This window comes from Schistocerca americana, chromosome 2 (genome assembly GCF_021461395.2).
Source record: "Schistocerca americana isolate TAMUIC-IGC-003095 chromosome 2, iqSchAmer2.1, whole genome shotgun sequence".
NCBI classification, from domain to species: domain Eukaryota; kingdom Metazoa; phylum Arthropoda; class Insecta; order Orthoptera; family Acrididae; genus Schistocerca; species Schistocerca americana.
In genome coordinates, this window is record NC_060120.1 from 1,087,943,912 (window position 1) to 1,087,970,584 (window position 26,673).

The 26,673-nt window shown below is 48.3% G+C and overlaps 1 protein-coding gene across 5 annotated transcripts in view; it reads left to right on the forward strand.

Annotated features, from left to right (window-relative positions):
- Nucleotides 1–26,673, forward strand: part of LOC124596493 (caskin-2) — a 967,843-nt gene that overhangs the window by 648,846 nt on the left and 292,324 nt on the right. The window contains exon 1 of one of the 5 annotated variants that reach the window (XM_047135647.1): nt 9,084–9,122. The exons of the other annotated variants lie outside the window; for them this stretch is intronic. Within the exon in view, the coding sequence (XP_046991603.1) occupies nt 9,122 (1 nt within the window). The 5' untranslated portion in view covers nt 9,084–9,121. Of the gene's footprint in view, nt 1–9,083; nt 9,123–26,673 lie in introns of those variants that run through there. 5 annotated transcript variants of the gene reach the window in all.

A 26,673-nucleotide genomic window follows, 5' to 3' on the forward strand; every position in this document is an offset into this window, starting at 1 on the left:
GTGTGTTGTCAAGTGCTCAATTTTACATTTTTCAACATATATAACAAGTCGCCGATGTTTGCATCGTATTGAAATCTTAACGATATGTGATTAAATATTTGTGTTGATATATTTAGATATTACTGCCTTATCTCGCAAAAGTCTGAGCTTACCGTTAATAGTGGTCGTTAACATACGATATGGACAGCTAGGGCCCCGACACCCTTCCCTGGGGCGCATCTAGAGTTACTTGTTTATCTGTAGATGACTTTCGATAACAGATCGATCGTTCTTTCCGTAGTAAGCGTCGGTATGCGACTGAGTCAATCGCTGAAACTGGAGATATTTGGCAATGTGTGGAACCATTTTATGTGTACCTGTTAAAAATGGCTCTGAGCACTATGGGACTTAACTCCTGAGGTCATCAGTCGCCTAGAACTTAGAACTAATTAAACCTAACTAAGGACATCACACACATCCATGCCCGAGCCAGGATTCGAACCTGCGACCGTAGCGGACGCTCGGCTCCAGACTGTAGCGCCTAGAACCGCAAGGCCACTCCGGCCGACTGGACCTGTTAACCCCCGTGGCACAAAAGGCAGTTGCTACAAGAGGACTGCGGGTCTACCGCCATCTCTGCACAAGAGTTCACGAAGTGAGGTGTATGGAGGATGTGGCTAGTTTGATGTCTGCGTACGTCTGGTTGTGATTAACCATTAATAGGATTGGGTCGTAAATTAACGAAAGGTAGCGTTTCGAAGGGCAGAGGAAAAAAGTGCAAAGGGAGGAGCCGGAGCCGAGGGAAAATTGCCTCTGCGAGGGCGTAGACGGGTGGTGAGAGCAATAGCGGATTTCTTGCTGTCTGCGACAGGTCATGCAAGGGACTGTTTGTTAGAAGTGGGTAGCACTCATCGAGACCGCGTCAAAGGCTACAGTGAGAGCGAACCAGTGCGCTGCTGTGAAGCTTCTGCTGTGCCGTGACTGAGGCGGAACGGCGGCAGCTCGCTGTGGTGCGGCGCAGTTTTTCTGTAGTCGATTCTCGAGCAGTTGTGATCGCTCGACGAGCTGCGCTGGCGATTCTTGGGAGAGCTGCAGGCAGGTCTCTCCCGCTGTGGCGAAGAATGCTGCCTCCTTTCCTTCCGTCTGGACGCCGGTCACCCCCGCGGCTTTCGGCTTTGCGGTGGACGTCTCCGTGGCGCGGCAGGCAACCTTGCAACCTTCTGCTGCTCTGCGGGGATGCGGGAGCTTTCGCCGCGGTTTGGAGCCCTGCAGCTGACCGCAGGACTGCACGCAGTTGCCTCCAGCCTCCTCCCCCTCCCCCTCCGCAGTCAGGTCGGCCCTCCTGCTGCCACGACGGCGCGCTCTCCTGCGTCCCCGCTGTTGTCCTCCGCGCTGTCTCCTTCTGCCGGCCTTCTTCTCCTTCTCCTCCTCCTCCGCTGCCGCGGGCGCCACGTCGCTTTCGGCCCAGCTTGGGCTCGATAAAGGCGGACGGCTGGCCGCACCGGGCACAGGTCGGCGTGAGCTCGGGGCTCCGCGCTGCTTCGCTACGTGGCCCTCGCCCTGACACTCTGTGTCGGACGGGAAAGGCTCTGTCGTCGCAGGGAAGGCCGACGAGAAGGCGCCGCTAGCGCAGTCGACCGCTCGCACTGCGGCGCGCGACAGCGGCGGTCTCCTGTTGCCACGCAGCCGTACAGCCGCGTTACGGAGCCCTAAGCGCAGCAGTCCTCGCGCGCCTCGCAGCAGTGGTCTCCCCTCGCGCCGGCAGTACGGGCGGCCACTGCGTTGTCGATCGGCCGCGGTCGGCCCCGTTCGCTGCCCCACGCACGTCGTCGCGCCTCAATCCACTCCACACACCCGTAGGCCACCTCGCGCTCTTTCCAGCTCGCCGTCGAGTCGAACAGCGCTGTCCACGCGCCTCTGCACTTGACGTACGGAGGGGATCTCCTCTGACCTGCACTTCCCGGTCGGCAGACTCGATCAGCTGCGCGACCGTCACTCCCTTCGTCGCGGCAGGGCGATGGCAGCACGAAAGGTTGCTGCCGTTGTCAAAAAGACGTCCGACAGTTTGCTTTCTGTGGCGGCCACAGCGCCGAATTTGTGTACGGGCCGTCTTCGACCTATCACGCGTAGCGTACGGCAGCGGCGGCCCGAGATTCTGGTGTGTGTGTGAGGGGGGGGGGGGGGGGGGGGGGGCAGTCGCTAGCCGCCGCCGCGGCAGACCGTGGCGTGATGTGGCCGGTGATAGCACCTTCTGCCTCTGCGGACTGCGGGGACGGACTTCCGTAGTGCCGAGCACGCAGCTCACCGGTGTCTGTCTCGCAGCAAGGCAAACGCCGATTAGCTTAGCGTTCAGTTTTTGTTCTTCCAAACTGATCCGATTACTCGGTGTAGCAAAAACGTTGCGACCCTAAATGGGTCGAATCTTACAACACACTTTCCTATTTATAATATTAGTACGGATTATTACTACTGTCCGTTTTCTAATGCGTGTACTGTTTTAATTGAATGTAATTAAGAAGTATATTTCTATTATAACTCATATGTAAAAAATTTCATTTCGTTGATTCGTGGAAACGAAGTCCATATTTTCGAATAGTAACGGGAGGAGTTAGAGCGCCAAAGGAGAAGGCGCGGGGGCGGGTAGCTGGCACGTCCAGAGGCTTCAGCCAGTCAGCAGCTTATCTATTGACCTTATAATTGCATTGTTCTCGAAACATTCGAGTCTCATCTTTATTACAATAACGATGGAAGGTGAAGAAATGAATCCAAAATTTATGCCACAGCGAGGGCTCGAACCCAGGTCTCCATCTCCACTTTTCTTCTTTTTTCTTTTTTTTTCCTGTCGCGAGAGGTTTTCTCCTCTACTACTTGTTTTTTCTGCCCATGGACATGGTAGGAAAAACTACAATAAAAAAATCTACTTGCCACCGCCACTTGTGTCCTAACAAAAAAAATAAATGCACCTCTTCAGGCGTTGGCGCCTATCTAGGCCTATCCCAAAACAACTAACCTATTACTACAAGGGTTGGGAAAGGAAGAATGTAGGTTGGAAGAACATAGAGTATAGCGATGAAAATTAAAATACTTGTCAATGGGCTTTCTTCTTTTACTTTTTTATTGTATTTTTTTGCGTTTTCCTATATATAGTTTTATATCCTTTTATTTTTTTCTATTTTTCATTTAAATTAGTCTATCTACCAGAATTCCAGGAGTCGCTAGCGCCTTCCGATTGGCAGAACATCCAAAAACGTCTTCTCGAAAATTTAATGGAGATTCCGTTTGTAGTGCGTTCAGAAAATTATGAGGGCATAAAAAGTATCATCTTGGACGTTCGAGCTGGAAGTCGGGTCACGAAAGGCGCTCCGTAGAAAACTGAAAAAGAATTGCTTGTATCTGGGGTTGCGAACAAGTCCACAGTGTCGATCGTTAAGGTGCGTCCAATAGCTTAGTTCTGATTCCTCGTCGGGGCCAAAAAGGTAGCGGACCGTATGACCGCGTGTCCAATTCACAGCGTTACTTTTTGTTGCTGGGTAATGAATCACATCTGGGAATAAAAGCGCCTGGAAAGTGATCTGAGCAGGTGTCTGTCGGGTAACGAAAGCCAAGGTATGCTGCGCGGGCCTCCAGACGTCAGACGACGGACCACATGAGAATCGGTGAGCGTCCGTGTCCTCTACACCAAGGTGAACACAGAGGGGTGTGCCAGCGAGGCGGAGGCGGGGCAAACGAAACTAGTTGGCCTGTTTGCCATTGACGGTGATGCACCAGGTGGACTGGACGCTGGTGTCGAGATAACCAGCACGCACCGCTTTCCACACGCGACGCCATATGATCTGGGGAAACTCGTGCTCTATGGGGTTGTGGGTTCGAATCATTTGTAATGTGTCATGCACGTTTTTGTCCGGAATATACGTGGAGGGGTAAGGAGTGCAGGATGTAACTTATTTCAAGAAAGAAGTGCCGAAAGTCATAAAAAAGGGGTGGAATGTCTGATGACAAGACTGGGGCTGACTCGGGGACTGGCGCGTAGAAGCAGTGCTCTCAGGCTCGCCGGGCACCCACGCCAGACTTTCAGTCGGGAGCCGACAAGAAGCGCCGTAGCTCTGCCTGGCACGTGGAATAGGCGAGCTCCAGCACGCTCCCGCGGGAGGGCAACGGAGGATTACAGAACTTTAAATAACATCCCGGTACAGACAAAGCATCCCATCGCCATCAACATAAGAGGTGCGAGGGTAATCGGGACCGGGAACACTTGTGCCACACGGGAGATGCGCGAGGCTTGGTAAACATTCACGTATTGCGCACGCTGTACACTGTCGAGGGATCTAAGCCGGTGTTCCACAAGGCCAGCCCTGATCGTTTGGAGGAGACGTCTACTGCCGGTTGCCGCTGAACGACGGAGGTCACTCATAAAATCAGTGCCCAGACAGCGGACGCTGGTGGCCACATTTAGAGGAGCGACATATCTCTCGCGTAGACCCTCACCAATGAGAAGAACCTTCGATTTGGAAATGTTAGGAGAACTGCCCAATGCCTCCCCATATGTTGCCACCCAAGTAAGAGCCACGCGAACATCGTCTTCATTGCGGAGGTAGAGCACTAGATCGTCAGCATAGGATGTACAACAGAAGCGGTGCCCGTGCAGTGTGAGGCCAACCAGGCGTTGGCGAAGCCCCTGCACTAGCGGCTCTAATGCCAAAGCATACAGTATCGTGGAAAGTGGCCGACCTTATCGGACAGAGCGCTCGATCGCTAGAGGTGCGGTAAGGTCATTACTATCATTACAGAGTATTCTTGCAGTCGCGCCGCTCAAGAGTCGTATTACCACTGTTACTGTACGAGCCGGAAAGCCAATGTGTCGGAGGACCGATTTCAGAAAGGTATCGTTGACACGGTCGAATGCCTGACTGAAATCAAGCGATGCTAATGCGCCAGGTAAATGTTGCGACCGCACGATCGCGATCGTGTCTCTGTAACGGCAAAGGGCCGAATGGATGTTGTTGTCACCGGCCAGCGAAGTCTGATCGAGGGAGGTGACGTATCTTGCTGCCTTCTTGAGCCGTGAGGCCAACAAACGGGTAAAAAGTTTCATGTCACTGTTGAGCAGAGTGATGGGCCGGTAACCTGAGATCTGTGATCCCCCATGTAGCGTAGGGACCACGATGGTGACCCCATCGAGGAAGGTGGCTGGGATCGTCTTGTCGTGGCTGACATCACTTCACGACTGATGGACGTCCAAGTAGGTACCAAAAGATAACTAAAACAGTTGTAAAATTCGAGGGGGCGGCCGTCAGGTCCAGGGGAGTTGCTGGCAGCTCCCACCTTGATAGCATCTAGGACTTCATCGGAGGTCACCTGTTCCTGAAGTTCTTGAGCTACATCCTCTGGCCTGGTGTTGACAGCCAGTGGTGCTACCCCCGCAATTAAGGTGAGGGGATGTGGGACGTCAGCGTAGAGCCGGCGGAAATGAGAATAGAAAGCGGGACCAATGGCGCATTGCATAGTCTATCGTCGTCCTTCCGCATCGGTGAGCTCGATGACGACGTCGGCGTTCTCGGAAGAGGTGGTACACCGATGGCGTTTCGTGAGGCATATGGTAACAGGTGCAGGATCTGACAAAGGCCCCTTCCAAGCGTCCTCGCGCGAGTGAAGTGATCTGCGTTTTAGCACGATGCACTATCGTCTGACGGGTAGGAGAGAATGCCATCGAAGTGCAGTCACGAAGCACCGCGTAATAAAAGTCCACGGTGCTCGCTTGCCAAGCTTTGAAGTCCTTGCGATATCCCATCAGTGCCCTGCGTAGAGACGGTTTCGCGCAGGATAGCCACCAGGATAAGGTGGATGTGTATGGGGGGCGACGTCGACGACAGACGGCCGACGTATCCTCAACGATCCGTCGGCAATCGGGGACAGTCAGCTGTGAAACGTTTAATTTCCACAGGCCATGGCTGTGCCACACCTGTTGGCGGGCGAGGACGACATAGCAGTGTAGGCGTCGTGGTCAGAGAAAGCCAGAGGCCATACTTCGGCAGCAAGGGAAGGTGTGAAGTATATACAGTCTAGGCGACTGGACTAATGCGCCGTATAGTATGTAAAACCTGCACGGGTGCCATGAACCTTTGTCAGTGAGTCAGGAAGCTGAAGTCTGTCGACGATGACAGAGAGGGCTGCACATTGTGAGTGATGTGGAAGTTGGTCATCAGGCCCTTGTGTGGAGTTGAAATCGCCACCGAGGACCATTTCATCCAGAGCACCCTCAGAAAGCGGCCTTACCTCGTCATCAGGGAGTCCAGGACGCAGGAGGATGGCGACTCCACTACCGTTGACAGAAGCATGGGAGATGTGTGCCGTGGGGGAGTAGAAATCAGCGACGATCACTTCTTGGAGGAGGGCAACGTCGACATCACCAGCATAAATGGGCTCTCGGAACATTGCCAGTTTGTGATAAACCCGAATGGTGGACAGATTCATCGTCGCGATGCAGTAGTGTTGTGGGCGAGCTCCCACCATTGGCACAGATGTTCCGGCACAGATGTTCCGGCAGAGATGCCCGGCCGGCGTGTAACATCGGACGCACTCCAAGGGGCACTGCTTGACGGGAGGGCCACCATCGCGATCTGCCCCACCGTCGACATCATCAGCCCAGGAGACTCGAACAGGTGGCAACCTACTGTCGCACTCATCGAAGGCGAGTTGTGGTGGCTGTGCTGAAGCGGGCTCCAGGGTCTCTCCCTCCACGGGATCCATCGTTGTCGGGTGGGACCGTTCCATCAGGAGCGGCCAGTCCTGTCGGCAGGGTGCCCGAAGGGAGATCACTGGCGCGTATCCGCTCCACTGCTTGTGATGCCACACGAAGAAGTGTGTCGTCGGATGGCGTCTTGAGTTCTTCCGCTTTCGAGGCGACCGCTGCTTTCGGAAGTGCTGTTCTGTATCAGAATGTGGACGCTGTCCCTCGCAGCGGGCGGGCTTGTCATCGAGCTCTGGAGAGGTTGTGGTCTCGTAGCTGTCGGAGCAGATGGTGCCGGTGCCGGTGAGGGCGTGCCGGAGGGAGAACAGGCGCTCCCTGAAGTGAGGCATCGGGGCGCAGCTGTCTGGTAAAGAAGTGACCGTCGCTTTGTGAGCTGAGTCACTGGTCGGGACCTGGAGCAAACGTCGACGGAGGCAGTTTGACCCGAGATGGCCCCATTGTCCGCAACCGGCACACGTTCGCGGCTGGCCATCGTACATAACGAAGGCTCGCACGCCACCTATCAGCGGATAGGATGGTACATGTTTGGAGAGTTCGATTTTGATTTGGTGGACACCATTCGACACGTGGTATGTCGTGAACGTCTGCCATTTTTCTGCGATGTGCGCCACAGCATTGGCGTAGGGTCGGAAGGCTTCGAGGACTGCGTCTTGTGGCACTTTGAAAGGGAGCTCAAAGACCCGAATTGTTGGAAGACCGAAACCAGCGTCATCTACTGTTAGCTCTCCAATATACCCGTCAGAATTCTTGAACTCGAGTCCGTGTGCGTGTTGTCGAACTACCTTAGCACATGCTTCCTCCGTCGTCATTTTAATATAGACGATAGTGCCAGAGATAGAGAAGTGAATACCTATCACTTCCTGGGGGTCTAGACGTAGCTCTTCGCGAATGGATTGTTGAATGTCATAAGCGCGTGGCCGTGCACGTTCGGGCTGGAATGTCACTCGGCGGTGACAGCGCGCGCCACGAGGTGCAGGAGTGCTGGACGCAACACAACACAACACCAAGTAGCGCGACGTGCAAGTTGGACAAGCGCGGTGCGCTGTCGGGCGCGCGGAGCCGGTGGGCGCGCGAGCACGGCCGACAGCCGGCTGCCGGCCGTCGAGGCCATCACAGCGCTGCACCGACTGCCCAACTCCGGTGCCTTCAGCGCTGGTGTAACAGCTCTCATTTCCTGTCTAGTAGGGGAACAGACCTGGGTTCGGGTCCCAGCTGTCGCACAAATTTCAGTGCGTTTCTTCAATTTCCATGAACATCGCAGTCAGTAGCTCGCCGCCGAAGTGTGAACATCCTGGAGTGGGAAATGAAGCAAACTTACTTCCACATTGTCGTAAAACTGCAAGTGGTTTCAGCGTATCACGACACGGCATAATGTGGAGTGCTCTGAAATGCCCGACATTGACGAGAAGAAATTTAACAGAGCAATTCGTACCAAAAGCCACAGCTGCACAATAGTTGTCAGTATCCTCACCGCAAGCGTACATCTCCAGAGTACTTAGACTTGTCTCACTGCATGGACTGCTCGTTCCATTGCAGTGTGTCGATATACTTGTAAAATTCGATGTTGATATGTAACGAGAACAGCACTGAACTAACTCACGTAAACTGTATCGCGGTTGTGTCACCTGATCCGTCGATATTTATTCGAGTTAATATTAATAATTATAGTGTTTATAGACACGAGTGAAATTATTAAATGTGATGTCGTTTGTAAATTGCTCAATGTGATCAAAAAATCAAATTGGTGCAGAAAATAGTTGCTTTAAATTTTCGTACTAGCTCGAAATTACTTTTGTGTAAATTAGTGCTACAAAATTTAGCGTATGCCGTATGCATTTCTGTGTCTGAAAACTGCTGTTAAAAGTGTTGTTGTATCATACCGCAATTCTAAGGTCCCCGTATGCTAGTAATTGTTTTGATGAATGCCTGATTAATTTTCATTGCAACAGTTTTTTTTGTACATTAAGCTGGTCCGTTAGTACATGTTACAGTGTGGGAAGTTCCATTATAAACCAGTAGGGAGCTCGATGTACAAGTAGTGTGTCACTGATTTTGCTGATATGTTATGACCTACTTACGGAGTTTACGTCTCTCTCTCTCTCTCTCTCTCTCTCTCTCTCTCTCTCTCTCTCTACCTCTTTTATTTTTGTTTTTATTTTTTTATGTAGAATGCTATGTTTGAAAACGAAGTAATCCTTGACAGAAAGAACCCTGTAAAAGTTGCGACATTTTGGCAATTTACGATTGATGAAAGGGCTGTGAAGGTGGCCGGCTGCCTAGAGTAAGCTTGGTTTTCTGTTGTTGCAGGTGAGTGGGAGCTGGCTGGCGCTCTGCTTCAGCTGCCGTGCGTCTCGTGTCCGGCCGCCGGCTGCGGTGGAACTCATTTCTGATACTAGTAAGGGAGCTAATCTTTGTAGTTCGGCACAAAAATCTATAACTGTGTCGTTTCTTTAAGTCGGCCCTGTTTGTCCTGCTAGAGTCTAGCTTGAATAAATTTAGAGAAACATTTTGAGAAAAATATAGCAGCGGTGATGCGTCAGTAAGCTGAAACTCCTTAAAAATGAATATCTATGATGTTGTTCAAAGCAAGGCTACATGGCATAGTGACTGTTTGCAATTATCACATCTTGTATTAGTTCCTCAGTCTTCCTTTCACCTCCATATGCTGATGACTCGTAAGAGCAAAGCGAAAAGGCACTTGGTCACATTGACCGTTACAGCTGACCTGCACATGATGTAACATTTCTCCGTTTAGACGGCCAGAGAAATATAGGTGGCTGCCACATCTCGGTGAAGCCAGTACACATTCTCAGGAGGAGAACAGAAAGGATACGTAAATATTTGTTTGAAATACAAGTAAATGGCTAAAAACTGAATCCTCTATGCGAACTGCATATAAGGTGGCACCAACTGACGGCGGCTACATTAAATCGCCACCGAATGTATCCTCTCTATTGTACCAAATAACTCATTAAAGATTCTGTTTCTTCGTGGCAAAAGCGGTGCATAGAAAATAGACAAAAAGAGAAAAACAGATTCAATATATTAAATTAGTACATGCAAAGGAAATTTAGACACAATGTGACGCAATTTCAGGCATACAATAACACTTATAAATAAAGAGACTAAAACTCTGAATATAATCGGACCAAAAATTAGCGACCTCGCACGGCATTGTCCCTGCCCCACAATACGCCCTCCAGCCCCGTGCAGGAAGCTGGGAACTCAGGGCAGCTGGTTCGGCTCCACATTTTCATTGTTGAGGTCATCAGCCCCGAAGACTTAGAACTGCTTAAACCTAACTAACCTAAGGACATCACACACATCCATGCCCGAAGCAGGATTCGAACGTGCGACCGTAACAACAGCGCGGTTCCAGACTAAAGCGCCTAGAACCGCCCGGCCACAGCAGCCGGCTACGTGTTTCCAAGATAGTTCCATTTGGCCATGTTATCCTTTGTTCTAAACCATCCCGCCTGTGGGCGGACTTCCACGTTTTTCATTGCAGGTTTTCCCCTGGGGGCATGGCCTCCGATGGTGGGCTGCATGGTGCGATATCTGGCCGCGAGTCACGAGGCCGCCTCCACGTGCGACGCCGCCGGCTGTGCTCGCTTAACGGGCGGCGATGTTCTCGTGGATAGCTTTTGCGGTATTCCGTACGAGGGGCCGATATACGGAACTTCATTTGCACGTGATGGAGTCATCGAATACTGCGATTTTCTCGAGTTAATCCCTATTGCGACGTATCAGAGTATTCGATTAAGCACACGGTGATAGATTTTATTCGTAATTTGTACACGGCAAAGGTGTTTTAGCGTTAAAATAAATGTCACACGTTTTCTTCATTTTGTTGCATTCGACTATAGGTTATAAGTAGACGGCTTAGCCGCAGCCAGAAAAGGTGGCCTCGACACGAGAGGGCAGCACGTCCCCGCCTGGAGCTGGAGGCGGTGCGGCGCGGCGCGCCTCCAGGGAACGGGACGCGGCGGCTCGACGCCACGCAATATCATCTCGACGGTGTAATGTAAATGCCATGTGACTAGGGCCTCCCGTCGGGTAGACCGTTCGCCGGCTGCAAGATTGGACGCCACTTCGGCGACTTGCGCGTCGATGGGGATGAAATGATGATGATTAGGACGACACCCAGTCCCTGAGCGGAGAAAATCTCCGACCCTGCCGGGAATCGAACCCGGGCCCTGAGGATCGACATTCTGTCGCGCCGACCACTCAGCTACCGGGGGCGGACATGTCGACGTTGATAACGTACAGCAAAAGCAGCTGACATTTCTAGTAGGAACGACTGTGTCACCTGCTTAAAGTGTGAAACAGTGACAAGGCCAACCGAATTGGGTAGTGACTGCTCGCACATGTAACCTGGCAACTCACCTGTGCTGGATCGAGATCTGCACAGATTAAGTCGGAGGAAGACTGCAATTTATGTAGCTTATTAACTGTCGTGGAACTGGAGGAAAAGTGTTATACTGGCTTTATTATTTCAAAAATTAAAACTTACAGCTACTGAGGTATCAGTGGCGCAGTCGTAAACGTCTCCAGATCGCTGTGGGAACAGCTAAGCATCCAATAACGATGGACACTCTGCGCTCCTCGCCTGCAACGTGCGGCCTCGATGCTGACAAAGACGAGCGCCGCAGCACGCCACCTGCAGCTGTCAGCAGTAGGGCAACAACCACCTCGTGTGGCGCAGTGCTCCGGTGCAAATCGGACGCCACTCGGCCGACTAACCTACCCCTACACCTCAAAGTGGATCCTAATCCCTTTTCTGGCGAACCTCCACATCGTGGAGAGGTAGATACTACGTTAACAGGCAGACGAAAAAACCTGTGGTTCGGCCGGCATTGGGTCCCGCGACCTATCTGGTTGTAGGTTCGCGCCCTACCGTCCTGAATACGTACTAGTTTCGACTCATTACAAAAGTGACAGATACCCTTCAAAGACGTGCCTCGAAAGTCAGAAAACCGTGAAATTTGTGCGAGATTTCTGGAAAAGCATCACAAGGGAGGGTACTTGTGCAGCTGGCACCATTGTCGTTGCTTTCACGCAGTAATGACTGTTCTGCGTCAAATGGCATTGCGGCATTTTTGTTAACTGACTACAGTTTCCTGTGACTGATCTGTGATACGGAAAATGGTGCGTTAGGGTCCTGTTACACCGCTCTTTGACGAATCTTCCGTAAAAGATGGAATTACCCTCGAACTTTTATGAAATGTGCGACACAAGCAAACCGTCATGTGAAAAAAGCACACCGCCAAGAATTTTCTGTCACGTGGCAATATGAAAGACGATTGGCCATATCTAGTGCAATGCGAGTGTTAGCAACGGCAAGTCAGCGTGTGCTGCCCGCAGAGCACATGTATAAGGCGGGTTGCCTCCTCGCACAGGGGCTCGTGTGTTGGCAGGCATCGGCTTTCCTTAGATGAGCACGTCTCTCTTACAAAAATGTTGCGCTCTACGGAAGAGTGTGACGTTTAGTGCACTTTGTAGCAGCGCTGTAGATTTATGCAGAAAGTAAGAGAGATTAAAGGGGGATACTGTCACTTGAATCCACGCCACCTCAGGTGTTCTCTTTTCGCTTCTGGAGTGAGTCCACGCTCTCCGGTCGTCTGCATTCCTTTTGTGGCATGCATATTTTAATCTAATACGCAGCTACATACGCGAATTACACTGACATAACGACGGCTGGTGTGGTAGAAGTAACTGTTAGTGAGCAACAGCGGAACGAGTAAAGCCGAAGGGAATATTTTAAACGTGTGGTTCAAGATGAGAACAGGAATATGCAGGAGGCCTCCGTGGGAGGAGAGCGGTAGTCATTTTGGATGAAATCTGACTTTGGACTTCCCGCTATCCCCGTCACCCCTTTCCCTCCCCTCTCGTTCCTCGCCTCTCACCCCTCCGTATCCCCTCCCTCCCTTAGTAAAGCCCTCCCCCTTCCTTGCGCCTTTTTTAGCCCTTCTCCCCGTTTCTATTTACTTTTTTGTGAGTAGGCCAAGCAGACAGCTTGTGCCTTGTGAAGTGCCTTGTCACAGCATTTAGCTGTCCCAGTCATAGCTGAATATGGACTGCCATATCAACTCCTCCAATCACATTTCTCATCTTTCCCCACGCCACATACTTTGACCCGCAGTCCACCGTTTTTACTGAAATAATTTTAGTTAAATAGTACAATTAGAGGGCTTCCTACGGAAGTCTACATGACGTCGGACATATTTACATCATTGCCAAAAGGTAGTTCGTTTTCTATATACGGAAGGCGGGCGGCTAGAAAGGTGAAATAATTTTTAACCAAGACCAACTATGAGAGGACATTCTTAGTTTGCTATATTTTCTGTTTTCAATATAGCTATGAGCCTAAACATACGCGTCGTGACCTCGTGGGCATTATCAAAAAATGGTAGCATCATGCTATAGCATTTCCTATTTCCTATTTCGACATTTTTTGAGGAAAAAGATTTGTAGTTACAGCCATTTCCACAGGTAAATCAGTAATCTGTTTTTTGTTTGTTATGAGTATTAGGTATTTATGAGCGGACTGTGAAACGGCTTCTTTACTAACTATGCAGTTTTGCGCTGTTAAGTCTCTGAATCCTTCCATCATATGAGTATAATATCCGTGATTCACTATTAAAATGAGTTTTTTGGTAAAAATTTCTAGGTGTAACGATTTCATTGAGCAGCTTGCCACTTGCCCTGGCGAATCTGTATGAGCCGCAGCTTCAATATTTCGTGAGTAACTTTTGTCCTAGAACCAGGTTATCAACATTTAAGACGTGGTTTCTGGAAAATATCCTCCTCCTCGGATGTGATGCCCGAGGAAATAAGAAAAGTATTTCTGTGACTCGACAGAGAAAATTGCTTTTTGGTCGTAATTTTAAAACTTTCTCGACCGGCGTATTTTGACTTGTAGTAAACAAATTAGGAAAGTTACTGTCTCGCATATAAGATTCACTGTACGCGTTCAGAGGCCGCCATGTGCGAGTGACGTCTTTAAAAAATGATAAACTGTTTACGCGGACCTCGCTCACCACGGAGGTGACCTGAAAAGCCAGCCGATTTGTTGACAACTGCAAGGTATGCTGGGTGAGGAAGCTAACGTGTAGACGTGGATCACGTGGTAGGTACTCGGTATCGCCAGGACAGCGCAGGTGGCGGGCCGTGTGGCACGGACGCTAAACGGCCTGCGGGTCTGCTGCTCCCGGAAACGTCTCCACTTGTCGCGCTCTCCACGAACGACGCGACGGCTCCTCCGGCATTCCAGCTCCAGTAGTCGACACGATTAGTTGTGGCGCAGGCGGCGAAGGTTCTATTACTTTATAACTGGGCCACACGTGGCATCTGATGACTCCGGTGTATCATTATCACCGATTTTACGTCCGTAAAGTATAGACGTGGCCGTGTTGTATCCAGTCTGCGCAACGGATATTGGAGGATTTTGTTTATGGGAAACGTCTGACTCGGTCGGGAGATGATGAGAGTTAGGCTCACTGAAATGTCGAGAAGATTTCGTAATCGGGATGCACCGGGGGCGGGGGGCGTCTGCCAGTATGCACGCGCTGTCACTTCGCTGGAGAAGAGGAGCAGAGGAGGGCTGAGCGGGCTTCACCTCCAGATGACCCAGCCCGACACTCACGGGGAAATCACGGAAGTGCTAAATCCGGAGGTCTGAACTGCGTCCACTACCCCGACTCTCCCGCCACATCTCGTGCACTTTAGTGTAAATCTGCACTAACTAACAAATGTGTCAGCAGCAGCTGACGCTGCGTCTTTTCCACCAACACCGACACGCTGTACTCCCCTTCGGTTGGAGCGAGATTCGAACCCGGTTCTTTCACACAGATTTAGGACTGACAACCCATTCGTATTAGGAAAACGTGTAGGTGGTTCCTCTGGAAAGGTTACGCTCTGTTTTCTTTCCCATCCGTGTTCAACATGAGCTTCTGCTTCGTCTCTGATGATCTTGCACTCTAATCTTCGTTCCCTTGCTGTGCCTTATTTTGCGAGTTCTTTGCTTCGCAGACTCTGGACAGAGGAATCTAGCGAGGCAGCCGGGCCTCGCGAATCGTCCAGCGCGCCGTCGTTCGCCACCAGGGTGTCCGCACTGCCGCAGTAATTCGGGGTGTCTGCCGTGGCTTCACGTACGACGGTTCGCCTTCCTATTTATCGGCGACCGCTCGTACGGGAGGCATGCCCAGGGAAGGCTGGAATGTGGCGCGTACCCGCGCCCAAATTATGGTCGAGCGACCTGCCGAAAACCCGGGTCGCATTCTCTCCACGAACATTTCACGTCGGAATGCTCGGGAATTTCGCGAGCTCTACATTCTCTGGAAGCTTTTGCCGAACAACTTGAGCAGCGGGACATTAACTGTTAAGTACAACGCTGCGCCCCTAACAGTAACTCAGTCGTGAGAGTGTTCGATACTGTGACAGTGTAGAACATGTAAAAAGAAAGTGATGCAGCTCTGTAATACATTACCCATGGCAAACCAAGGAACGTGTCATCGTTACAAGTACAGGCTCGTCACAGTTTGACCGCCTCACTTATTATCATAGTTTGCGTTAGCGCCTCCCTAGAGAGTGCGTCAAATTGAATTATTAACATTAATTTACCGGCGATGGTGGTCGTCGACCACCGTGGCTTACCAAACTACAGCAGAGACACACAAAACTGAAGTCAGCACACGGGTCGGGTCATCTATCACGGCTCTGTGCATTAATGATGCTATAAACTGAAAAGTCGTGGTCGGGAACGTCCCATTTGAGGATGTGCTTTGTGTGACGCCCGAATGTTGCGGAGTTCGGGGCGAGTGCAGCACGGTGCTGGGACAGACGAGGCGCCAGCACGCCGCCAGTACGTCGAATTATCGTCGCCTTCACAGCGTTCTGACTCGTGACGCAGCGTGCAACTTATCCCCGGCTGTTTCTGTGCTTCGCTTCTATAAACAGCTTCTCTGACACTTTTTGCATGTAGTACATGGCTGTAGCAATGAATATCCTGTTGTGCGCCCACCGCTGAAAATAGTGACATTGCTAATGATTGATAATTACAATGTACGCATATTAGAAAAATCGATGTACGTGTACACATATGTATGTATGTTCCACGTCTCTTGCTAAACCACTGGACCAATTTCAACGAAAAGTGGTACACATGTCACTTTGGGGGGTAAGAGACACCTACCTGTCAAAAGGGGTGTCGGTGGCGCGAAAAAGCAGCGTAGCCCACGAAAACACACATACTTTAGCCGTCGAGTATTTGAGAATGAGAGCGCTTAGAAACTTGCAACCAGCTTTACACATTATTTTAAATCCTTAAGAAAATTTTTTTCACCAACGATCCCCACAAAATGAAGAAAAGGGAAAATATTTATCAATCACTACATTTTCGCTGTTCGTGCAGTAAAACTGCAACTTGAAACGTTAAGTTTTAGTTTCTTAATTCTGTATTACTAACTGTATTTACGACACGTTTTGTAGTCAGTATTCACATATACTACTAAATGCACCAGAAAAATTATATCATTGAACAACTCTTAGTTCAGGAGGTACAGCGTCAAAAACTCTGAGATGTGTGTGAATGAAATTGCAGGGCGAAATTCGCTAGAATACAGGTGAAATATGTGTACAAATACGTGTGCAATATTTGATATGTGTATACGTGGGCCAAACCACAAGTCAGAAGGCTCATACGAAACCCATGACACGATTTGAAACAAATTTGATACACATATTACTTACAGTCTGGGAAGAAATACTGTGGGGGTTAGAACAACCAATCTGCTGAAACTTCCTGGCAGATTAAAACTGTGTGCCGGACCGAGACTCGAACTCGGAACCTTTGCCTTTCGCGGGCAAGTGCTCTACCGACTGAGCTACCCAAGCACGAGTCACGCCCCCTCCTCACAGCCTTACTTCAGCCAGTACCTCGTCTCCTACCTTCCAAACTTTACAGAAGCTCTCTTGCGAGCCTTGCAGAACTAGCACTCCTGAAAGAAAGGATATTGCGGAGACATGGCTTCGCCACAGCCTGGGGGATGTTTCCAGAATGAGATTTTCACTCTGCAGCGGAGTGTGCGCTGATATGAAACTTCCTGGCCGGACCGAGACTCGAACTCAGGACAGGTTCGCAGGAGAGCTTCTGTAAAGTTTGGAAGGTAGGGTACGAGGTACTGGCAGAAGTAAGGCTGTGAGGACGGGGCGTGAGACGTGCTCGGGTAGCTCAGTTGGTAGAGCACTTGCCCGCGAAAGGCAAAGGTCCCGAGTTCGAGTCTCGGTCCGGCACACAGTTTTAATCTGCCAGGAAGTTTCATATCAGCGCACACTCCGCTGCAGAGCGAAAATCTCATTCTGGAACCAATCTGCTGTCGGAATGGCAATGATAACATGGGGACAGAAGGGGGAGAGTGAAAGAGGATGGAGTAGGAGGGGGGGGGGGGGGGAGAGAAGAGAGAGAGGAGGTGGAGGCGATGGACAGAGAAAGGGGGGAAGGAGCAGATGGACTAATAGAAGACTGGAACAAGTAGATACGGGTGCAGTGCTGGGTTTCCAGCTGGTACAGCGCAACTCGTATACAGACCTAGGCTGCGCGGACGCCACGGCTCCGTCTGCCGCGGGAGGGGGTGACGTCATGGCGGCTATAGCGCCCCCAAAGACCGTATTGTCGGCCGTCATTGGTTTCTTAAGCTACGTAAAATATGCCTTTATACCTTCGATTGTAGCCGTACGCACAAGTCGTATTTGCCAAAACAGATGTGTGTTGTGAAATGATGACTGATACGGAGGGAAAACTGGAGGTGAGACAATGAGAGCTCAGATTACGGAGTCCGCCGACTCAGCACAACCGGCAGTATTTCTGAAAATGTCCAATGTAGCCTTGGACGAAACGTCAGGGATTGAAGAGTTCCGTGGAGCACGGCCATACAACCCGGAAAAATTCTCAGCAGCTGAAACATCCGGTCGCTAAAGCCTTCGTGGAATGATCCAGGTTGACACGACGACAGCCACCCTGAAAGGAGTGCACTGTCCAAATTTTAGTTGCTAAGATGCTTTGCACTTTTTTTAAATTGCTGAAGTTCCTCCTTTGTACCGCACGAAGAACCCTTTGTGACAGCAGTCCGCACAGCTCTTCCCCCCTAGCGCGGGAATCGGCCGCGGCAAGAGAGCGTGGACTTAGAAACCGTACACAAAATGTCGCGTATCATCAAGATTTTGACTGAGAAGCAATGGGTATCGACAGCTAAACTGTTGTTATGAAGTCCTTTCAAAGATAACTAGCAGAGAAAAATAAATAAGTACAGAGGACCTTCATCAGTGTGGATTTGAAATGAAATATTTCATACACATATATCATTTTTAACAACTTCTCTGGCACATTTCCTACGATAATTTTTGAATAACGTATGTTTTACTGACAGTGAAATAGTTCTTTGTTTATCGCCCACAGTCGTCACAGTAGAGCCAAGTGTCATTTGAATGACAAAACAGTTTCCTTACATCAGGCACACCTTAGAAACCAAAAGTTAGCGACTTCACAGTAACTACTAGTGTAATTTAGGAAGAATTGGGATGGTGCGAGGAATGGTCCCGGCTGTTCTTCCGCTTATAGTTCTGCATACCAGGCATACTTAATGTAATTCATAAAACGTGCCACGGCAAACTGCTAATGCAAAAATCAGTGACGTTTAAGAATACCGTTCTCCTGACAATCCTCGAATGACAAAGAGATATCGGAAATTGTATTGTCCGTCAGTTTGCTTAAAAATAATTTCCACTGTCGAAAAAATAGTTCTTTTGCCATTGTTCCAGATTTAGGTATTTCGATTATAATTTTTTTTGCCACGAAACTGTCCCTTTTATATTTTTGATCATAATTTGCCCTGACGTCTACGAAACAGATATAAAACCGCAGAAACAGTGATCCACTCACACGCACCAATGACATCTTTGTACTGTACACGAACGTGTCGTAGCACGAAGCCGCCGCACCAGCGACTGCCTTTTTTTCGCTCAGAATTGATAAAGTGCGGTTTTTTTCGCAGTTACTTCACGAAACGTGATTCGTCGGCGTTAGACACAGACGATGCAGGGGTAATAGCAAACTTGTTCGTGCTATCTCGCAGTTACTGCCATCTCCTCTGCACGTTTACTTGCAGGAAACTTAGTAGTTCTGCGACTTCCTTTAATCTCTGATTTCTTGAATCTGTTTAACCGAGTCGAAGAAGCCTCGCAGTCGGAACGGTTCGTCTCGCTTGCCATTAGGAGGGCTACATCTCGTAGACCCCCATCGGCGACGGTGCATTGCCTCTCACGACATTTGTACATCTTTCGAAAGGTTTTTCTTTCACCTTTTCGTGAGTTCCATCTTGATGTATGTTTATTACTTTGTGTAAATCCTTCTTCCATTTATGCAGTACACATTGAGATATTGCGAAGCAAAACCGGGTTCGCACACTGTTTAGCGTTAGCATTAAACACAATGAATATTAATTCAATATAAACTCTATTGTTAACGCTCGTGATACTGCAAAAACGTCTGATGATTTTATTAATAGCAAATGAGTTGCAAATTTCAGCGAACAGTAACTGCGGAAACTTATTGCAGAGAAAATATGAACGAAAACTGAAATTCGCTTTACAAATTGCGCTCGCAGTTAGTCGTGTCATCCGTTTACCGCTGTGCGCCATCAACCGTGGGCTGCTACAGCACCGGTACCGATCTGCGTTTCTGCAGCCGTCTGGTGCCCCGAGAATCTGGCAATTTTCAGCATTAAATAAAAAGTTTTTGCAGTGCTTCTTAGCAGCTAAGATTCGGGCACTGTATTTGTTTTGGTGTATTCTTCGTGTATAAAAAATTTCAGGCCATGCTTCGACAGGTGAGACTGGACCGTGACCCGCCGTGACTTTTGTGCCCTTCAGCTGCTGCTACGTCCTTGTCTTACGTTTTCATTAGGAATCCTGCCCCACTTACGGCAACCTTTGACTGCTCTAAGAATTTCATTTCAGCCGCCTCATCCTGCTTAGAATTTTTCCCCACCATATCCCTGGTTTCACTGCCATACGGTAGAACGTGCACAGCGATCAATTTACAGGTTGTAATTTTTGTGGTGCTTTGTATATTTCTTTTAATGCTTTGCTTGTAGCGCCACACCCGCTGTCATATCTCTAATTTAACATCCACACCATTATCTTCGTTCAAGTGATGTAGCTCGCCAGGTAACTGCTGTATTGAGCTTAAATATCATCTTCAGTTACAATTCTATTTCGTACTGGGTATTTCCCGTGGAATACCAGTGCCTTAGTTTTATTTAGCGCCAACTTAAAATTATAAGGCTTTCCAATAAAGTTTAAAAGAATGATTAAGTTTTCTAGTTCATGTTCCGAATTTGCCGTTATCAGAATTATCGGAATATCATACCATATTAATTATTTATTATTCTTATGTGCACCCCTTATGGCGCTCTTTCTTCCCCATTTGCGGACGGCTTCGCCTACACAATTATCAAAAGAGAGTAAGCAATAAAGTAACCCTTGTCTCTCGCCTTGATTTATTAAAAAATTTTTTCCCTGTAGGATCTGTTATATACTTACGTTTTACAAAGCTGCCAGTTTAGGGACCCGACTGAATCAGAAAGTAATCTGTAATTATGTTCTTCAAGTTGTTTGTTTAAATTTCTCGACCGATCTGTCCAGCTGTCTGCAGTTGGTCAAGCCCAGTTATGGACAGTGCAACTTCAGTTTCGCAGCAGTCTCTGTCACGCACGCACTCGGTCTAAAGGGGCAGCGCCTGCCGCACTCACGTGACCCAACCGGCCGGCGCTGTACGGAGGAGATCTTGTGGAGGATTCTAATGTGTTCACTGCTGAATAGAGCAACGGGAACACAACGTGACACTTTACCAAAAGAACTTTATCAGTATGAAGAATATGACGCACAAGTTGTTCAAATGTGTACTGTATTTAATTAAAAAAAACACGTTTCTGAAAACATGATTGCGCTATAATTATAACATGGCATAATATTTTTAAGAACCTGATAGTGGTGTCAAGTCTTTCCAAAACACGTTGTGTCTTTTTATATTAAACCTTTCCAGCTGGTGCGTCATATTTTCGTAACAGATACCGTAATACAGGCTCACAACGGTCTCTTCTAATACTTCCCAATCACTGTTGCAGCCACAAAAATCGCCAATGTCAATAAAACTATTAAACGTAAGAACGTATTTTGGACATCTGTTGCTGTGACTGAAGCCAGGGAAACCTGACCGTCCCAAGGAGGCGCGCTGCCACCTGACTGTACTGATCTCTACCAACGTCGAGGGACGAGCGTGTCGCGCCAGTGCCACGTGTCTGACGCGCCACGTGTCGCACCGCTGGCCTGTCACAGCACGCGTGTCAGCCGCGCGCCACCTAGGCCCGCACTCGGTGAGCGAGCGCCGCGTGCTTCCGCGTGTGCGTGCGCGTGCCCAGCAGGTCACTGCAGGCCGAGGCGGGCGCTCGAAACGCACTCTCCCGGGATTTGCAAACTTCCTGCACTTGCTGGCAGGTAAGCTGACGATAGCGCACTAGCGTAAACTTGACGGTTCGGGAACGTTGCGCGCATACGACAGCCGTCCTTGCAGACGCCCACTCGTTGGCAACGTTGGCGTACTGACGTTACTACTGTTTTATAATTTGTCATTTGTTACTGTTAAAATAATGACTGTTTAGCGGTACGGTTTGTCTAGTTTGAGTATTTAAAGAAGCGGTGTCGCGAAAGAAAGGAAATTTCAAACAAAGCTTTTTTTTTTTTTTTTTTTTTTGGTGTTACTATTTTCGGATGACCGTAACTCAACAACCAACCCTCGAACCGCTTCGTACATCCTTTTTTTTTTTAAAAAAAAAAAAAAAACCTTTATTGATACAACAACATTATAACACGATTGAAAAGCAAGTATTGTGATACAGATGATTCATAAACAACAAACATTGTATTATACACACTAACTCACCACCTTATATAATTAGTGGGTCCAAGTACTATACTTAAACATGCAGCTTATACTAATTGATTAATGGCACTTGCTATAGACAGGGTTAATCTAATCGTACATCTTTTGTCGAACCACTACCTCCAGCACTGTTTACAAATGGTTCGCATAATTTCGTCACGGTCGTCCTTCCGCTAGCGGTGAATTTCGCGAAGGTCTACCACAATCGGAAAATCGATCGTTATTATTGTTGGATGTAAGGTCCGCCAGTTATGCAAAACACGGCGGTTTCCAAGTTCCCAAACAGGTTTCGGCACCTCCGTGCCATCATCAGTGGGCTTCTGTTTTACTAAATGACTACAAAATCACGGGAATATTTAGCTCAAACAACAATTTCTTTCTTTTAGTTAATATCTTTATACTCGGTTTGCATGGGTTTTCAAGACCACTAGTGTATTATTTATTACAGGTAGCATGTCATCTGCAACCAAACAATGTTGATGTGAAATTTTGTTGGGAATTAACCTGTCATTTTATGCTATAAAACGTAATTTAGTTTGCCGCGATATTTCGCGCCTATATTTGTTTTACTTAAGTCTTTTCTGGCAAGCTCTTTTTTTCTCAGCATCTTCATAAAGTGTTGTGAAGCACACGTAAATATAACACACATTTTCGCAAATATGGTCGTAAGAGCACTTTGCACTTCACCAAAACACACGTGTGTCCCAGCCCATTCAGTGTTAATTTGTCCACGAGTGAGTTTACCGCCGAATCTGAGTTTTTTTGACATTTTCTCTTTGTGTGTGTGTGTGTGTGTGTGTGTGTGTGTGTGTGTGTGTGTGTGTGTGGTGGTTCCACATCTCCTCCTAAGCCACTTGCTAGACACGTCCATTACTGTCGGGCAACAATCGCAATGGGGATAAGAACCACCTACCTAACATAGTTCACGAGATACGCTGTCAGTAACAATGAGACGCGGGAAAAGCAGCTGCATCATGCGTGACGTTTAAATGTATTACTTCGCGGTACTACTTTTATTCGCAACATGTGTCGCTGAATGTATTTACACAAATACATAATTTTACGACACATAGTTCGAGAGATTTTTGACGTCATAAATACAGAGATGCGTGAAAAAATGCTGAATGATGCACCAAGTTTTAATAGATTTATTCTTTACTACTGAGACAGTCCCACAGCTAAGTCAACTTAAGGAAATCCCTGACACCCGGCAGCAGCGCTTTTGACAGCTTTCAGCTGCCGAGCGCAAACGGAAACAGTAGCCGTCTGCAGAGCCGCGAAGACGCGTGGCCTCAGACGTGTTGGCAGAATCAGGTTGTAGAGGCGCGAAGCCGCTGCGCCTGTCCGGGATCGTGTTTCATCATTTGGACACGGCACGTATACATTTGTACGACTGTTTCATGATTTCAGAGGTGTTCTCTCGAATACGTGGAAATGGAATTTGTTCGACACTTCACTACAAACAAGGTGATTTTTTTGTTTTCGCTTGTAATAGAAAGTTGGCCACACGGATGCCCGGGAAACGCGGGTTTGACAGGCAGTTGCCGGTACACGGTGCGCCGCACTCGTCCACAGGTGTCGGCGGCCGGCTGACGTCACCACGCCGCCGCGCCGTACTCGGCGAGGCCGGTCCGCACATTCCGGCAGCCTCTGCAGCGCGTGACCCCGCGGGAGCAGCGTATGGGGTGCGCGACACGTGCGGGCGGCACGTGTGTGCCCGACTGTCGGCACGCGCTACCACCGCTTTTGATGGAAGGAGGAGACTTTTCCCTCTGCTCCTTCTGGCTACAAAATTCCACACCACTTTCAGTTTTTTACAATCGTCCACACATTATTTCCCTAAACGCTGTAATTCGTTTTGGTATAGTTTCAGATACCGACACCTCAAATGTGCTTTGCAAAAGGGAAATTGTTACGTGAAAGGGACAGTGCAACTGCGGAGGTAAATCAGTCTTCCTTAATTTTGCCCTCGATTTTGTCATCGCACTTGGTATTACTACTGATGTTAGTGCTGCTACGGCAATATGTAGGCCTATTTGTGTCGAACGAAACGTCTGAAATTACTGTTACTATAAATAACGTATTCAAGTATTCTCCGACAGGTCCTGGAGTTCTCAACTCCATCCACTTTCTCGAGATTGAAGAGGGAAGATGGGATCTATCACTTTAACACGAAAACTTCGTTACAACTATTACAATACTTAATCCTAACGAGATTTAAAAATAGAGCTCAAAGTATTAAATGACTAGACTAGAGGGTAATCAGGACGCATTTTTTTAAGTAATAGTAGTAGAAAAATTTTGAAGCGTGGGTCCCTGATTGGGTACTGCTTTTTGTCTGTGTAGCTCGTGGAGGTTGCAATCTTACTCTCCTACACATCACTACTAAAATTCTCTGTCTCTGCACAAATTTTGAAAGCTTCGTGAGACGTAAGATATACAAAAGAAAACCATTTTACTTATCATTTTCTCTTGTTCTTGTTGGCTTCAGTTCTTGCGTCTAGGGATACATTCTTGCGCCTGAAATTTTGACGTAGAGGGTTCCCGATGATTAAATAAATGTTGTAGATTTACTTGTATTACTCTTCAATTTTATTCTTTGTCACATTTTTCCATAACACACCGTCTTTACAATTTCCACTTGAAGACTCAAATTGACAGTGTTACAGCATAACATAAAAATTTCATCATAGGCGTGCGCACTACTACTTACATCCTGCGGTACTCACAATATTCCAAAGCGTTTACAAAGCAAAAGAGTTTACAAACTTTCTTGACAAAAGAAGAATCATCGTTAAAAATATCATTATTTTGTAAATGAGCCAGAATTAAATTTTATAATTATCGTCAGATAGTGAAATTAACAATAAGAATTTTAAGTATGCCAGATATTTCTTAATTTCAAATACTTTTAAAAGAAGAGTAATTTTAACTGTTAGTACATATCGATTGTAACACATTAATTTCTTGTTAGATGTTTCAGCCTGAAATATAATACATCTTATAGAGAATCATATGAAATTATTTTAGCAAAGAACTGAGATAATGTTCACCAATACAAGAATCGATAGTATAAATGGTATCGGTTGTTTCTATGACAAAAAGGTAATGTTAGAGGAGGGTGTCCCATTACAAGGTGATTTTGTACTGGTTAAGTAAGCACCTGCTTTATTCTCGATCACCTGTCGCTCACTGCACAGCAGTCAGCTGCACCTGACACCAAGACCAGCCGCGACTGTCTGTACAAATCTTACACATACTCTCTTCCGATTATTTTTACATACCGCTGCTTTACTCCAGGAGGCATGAACTGACATCACGAGCGTCACCAATCACCCTACAAACATCGACATCTTTGCTCTGAAGCAAATGAGGTTGCCCGTTTTCTTTTTCGTGTCGCCTCCGTCCCACCCTGTCCTCCATTGCTGTCCGTGCTTGGAGTGTTTCAGCCCGCAGCATTTTGTCCTTTGTACTACATTTGGCTGAAACTGTTCCAGTGCTTTACTTACCATTCGCACTGGTCCCTGCTGCACCTTCCTTCGTCACTCGTCAGGTTTGTGCCAGTGTGAAGTTCCAGTGAGGCTCATATGAGACAGCAATATGTGCAGCACGAAGACACGGTACGTATCCGTGTCGCAGTAGTTCGCCGGAAGCGGGCCCTTTCGCCGACCTGCGAGCGGCCGGCTCACAGCGACTCACCAATTGAAACTGTGTTCATGAAAACACACGTGCTCGCTCAAAGCGAGTACCATCCGGATGTGTTAGCAGCGACATGAGAACATTCATCTTGCCGCAGTTGGGTGCACATACAATTATTGCACGTGTATTGTCAGGAACGATTATGCCGGTCTTCTTGCATGCCGTCACGACTCCAGTCGCTTACAACACAGTCTCGATGCTCTACCCACCCTGCCATAATAGCTGCTGTGTGTAATGGTGTTTTATAGAAAATAATGAACCCTATGCCTTGCCATCGTATCGATTATGTATGGCACTGGCGTGCAATGGGCTTTTGCAGAGAATTTAGTTAAATGACATACTTTTCTACTGTTGTACGTTTGTAGTGAAAATACTGGTAGCAATAGATCTAGTTCTTGCAATATAATGAGAGGTAAGAGATAAAATACATTATACAGGGGGTGCACTACATCAACAGGTTCTTTCTTTATCTTAACACCAGTACAGGATACGGAAAGTAAAGCCTTCTTGTAAGCACTGAATTGAGCACGTTTTTCTGTCAGACGTATTGTCAGTACATTAGTTTCCGTTGGCACCATATTGATTCACTGCTGGAAGTCGTCTACATGCGCACTGTTTACACTGAGAGACTCCGCAGTGCCCCTATACACAGCTTTAACACAAGGCAGCCATCTGTTCAGTCTTTCCAAGACAATGGATAGACCGAAGAAGTCTGTAACGGTGGAGTGCTGTAGACAAACGGATGTGTCACCCGCACTGTTGTGACGGACAGAGTTGGAGCAGCACAGTAAATGTCCGGAGGAGGACGGCTCGGGTGATACTCGGCGGTCACCTGCTGCTCGGTGAAGGCTTTTGCACGACAGAGTTCATCCCATTCCATCTGCGTAAACCGCACTTTGGCACTCTTAGCTGCATTCTCGATCTCTATGACAGTACGCCACTCTCTGCCTGTGATTGCTTCTGTGGAAAAATGGAAATGAGCGTTTGGCGTGATTGGCCGGCGGGCCCCTCGCGGGGCAGGTCCGGCCGCCTCGGTGGAGGTCTTCTTTCATCCGACGCCACATTGGGCGACCTGCCCGCCGGATGGGGATGAAATGATGATGAACACAACACAACACCCAGTTCCTGAGCGGAGAAAATCCCCGACCCAGCCGGCAATCGAACCCGGGCCAGTAGAACGGCAATCCGTCACGCTGACCACTCAGCTACCGGGGCCGACATTGCTTCTATACCAATACGTAAACGCTTC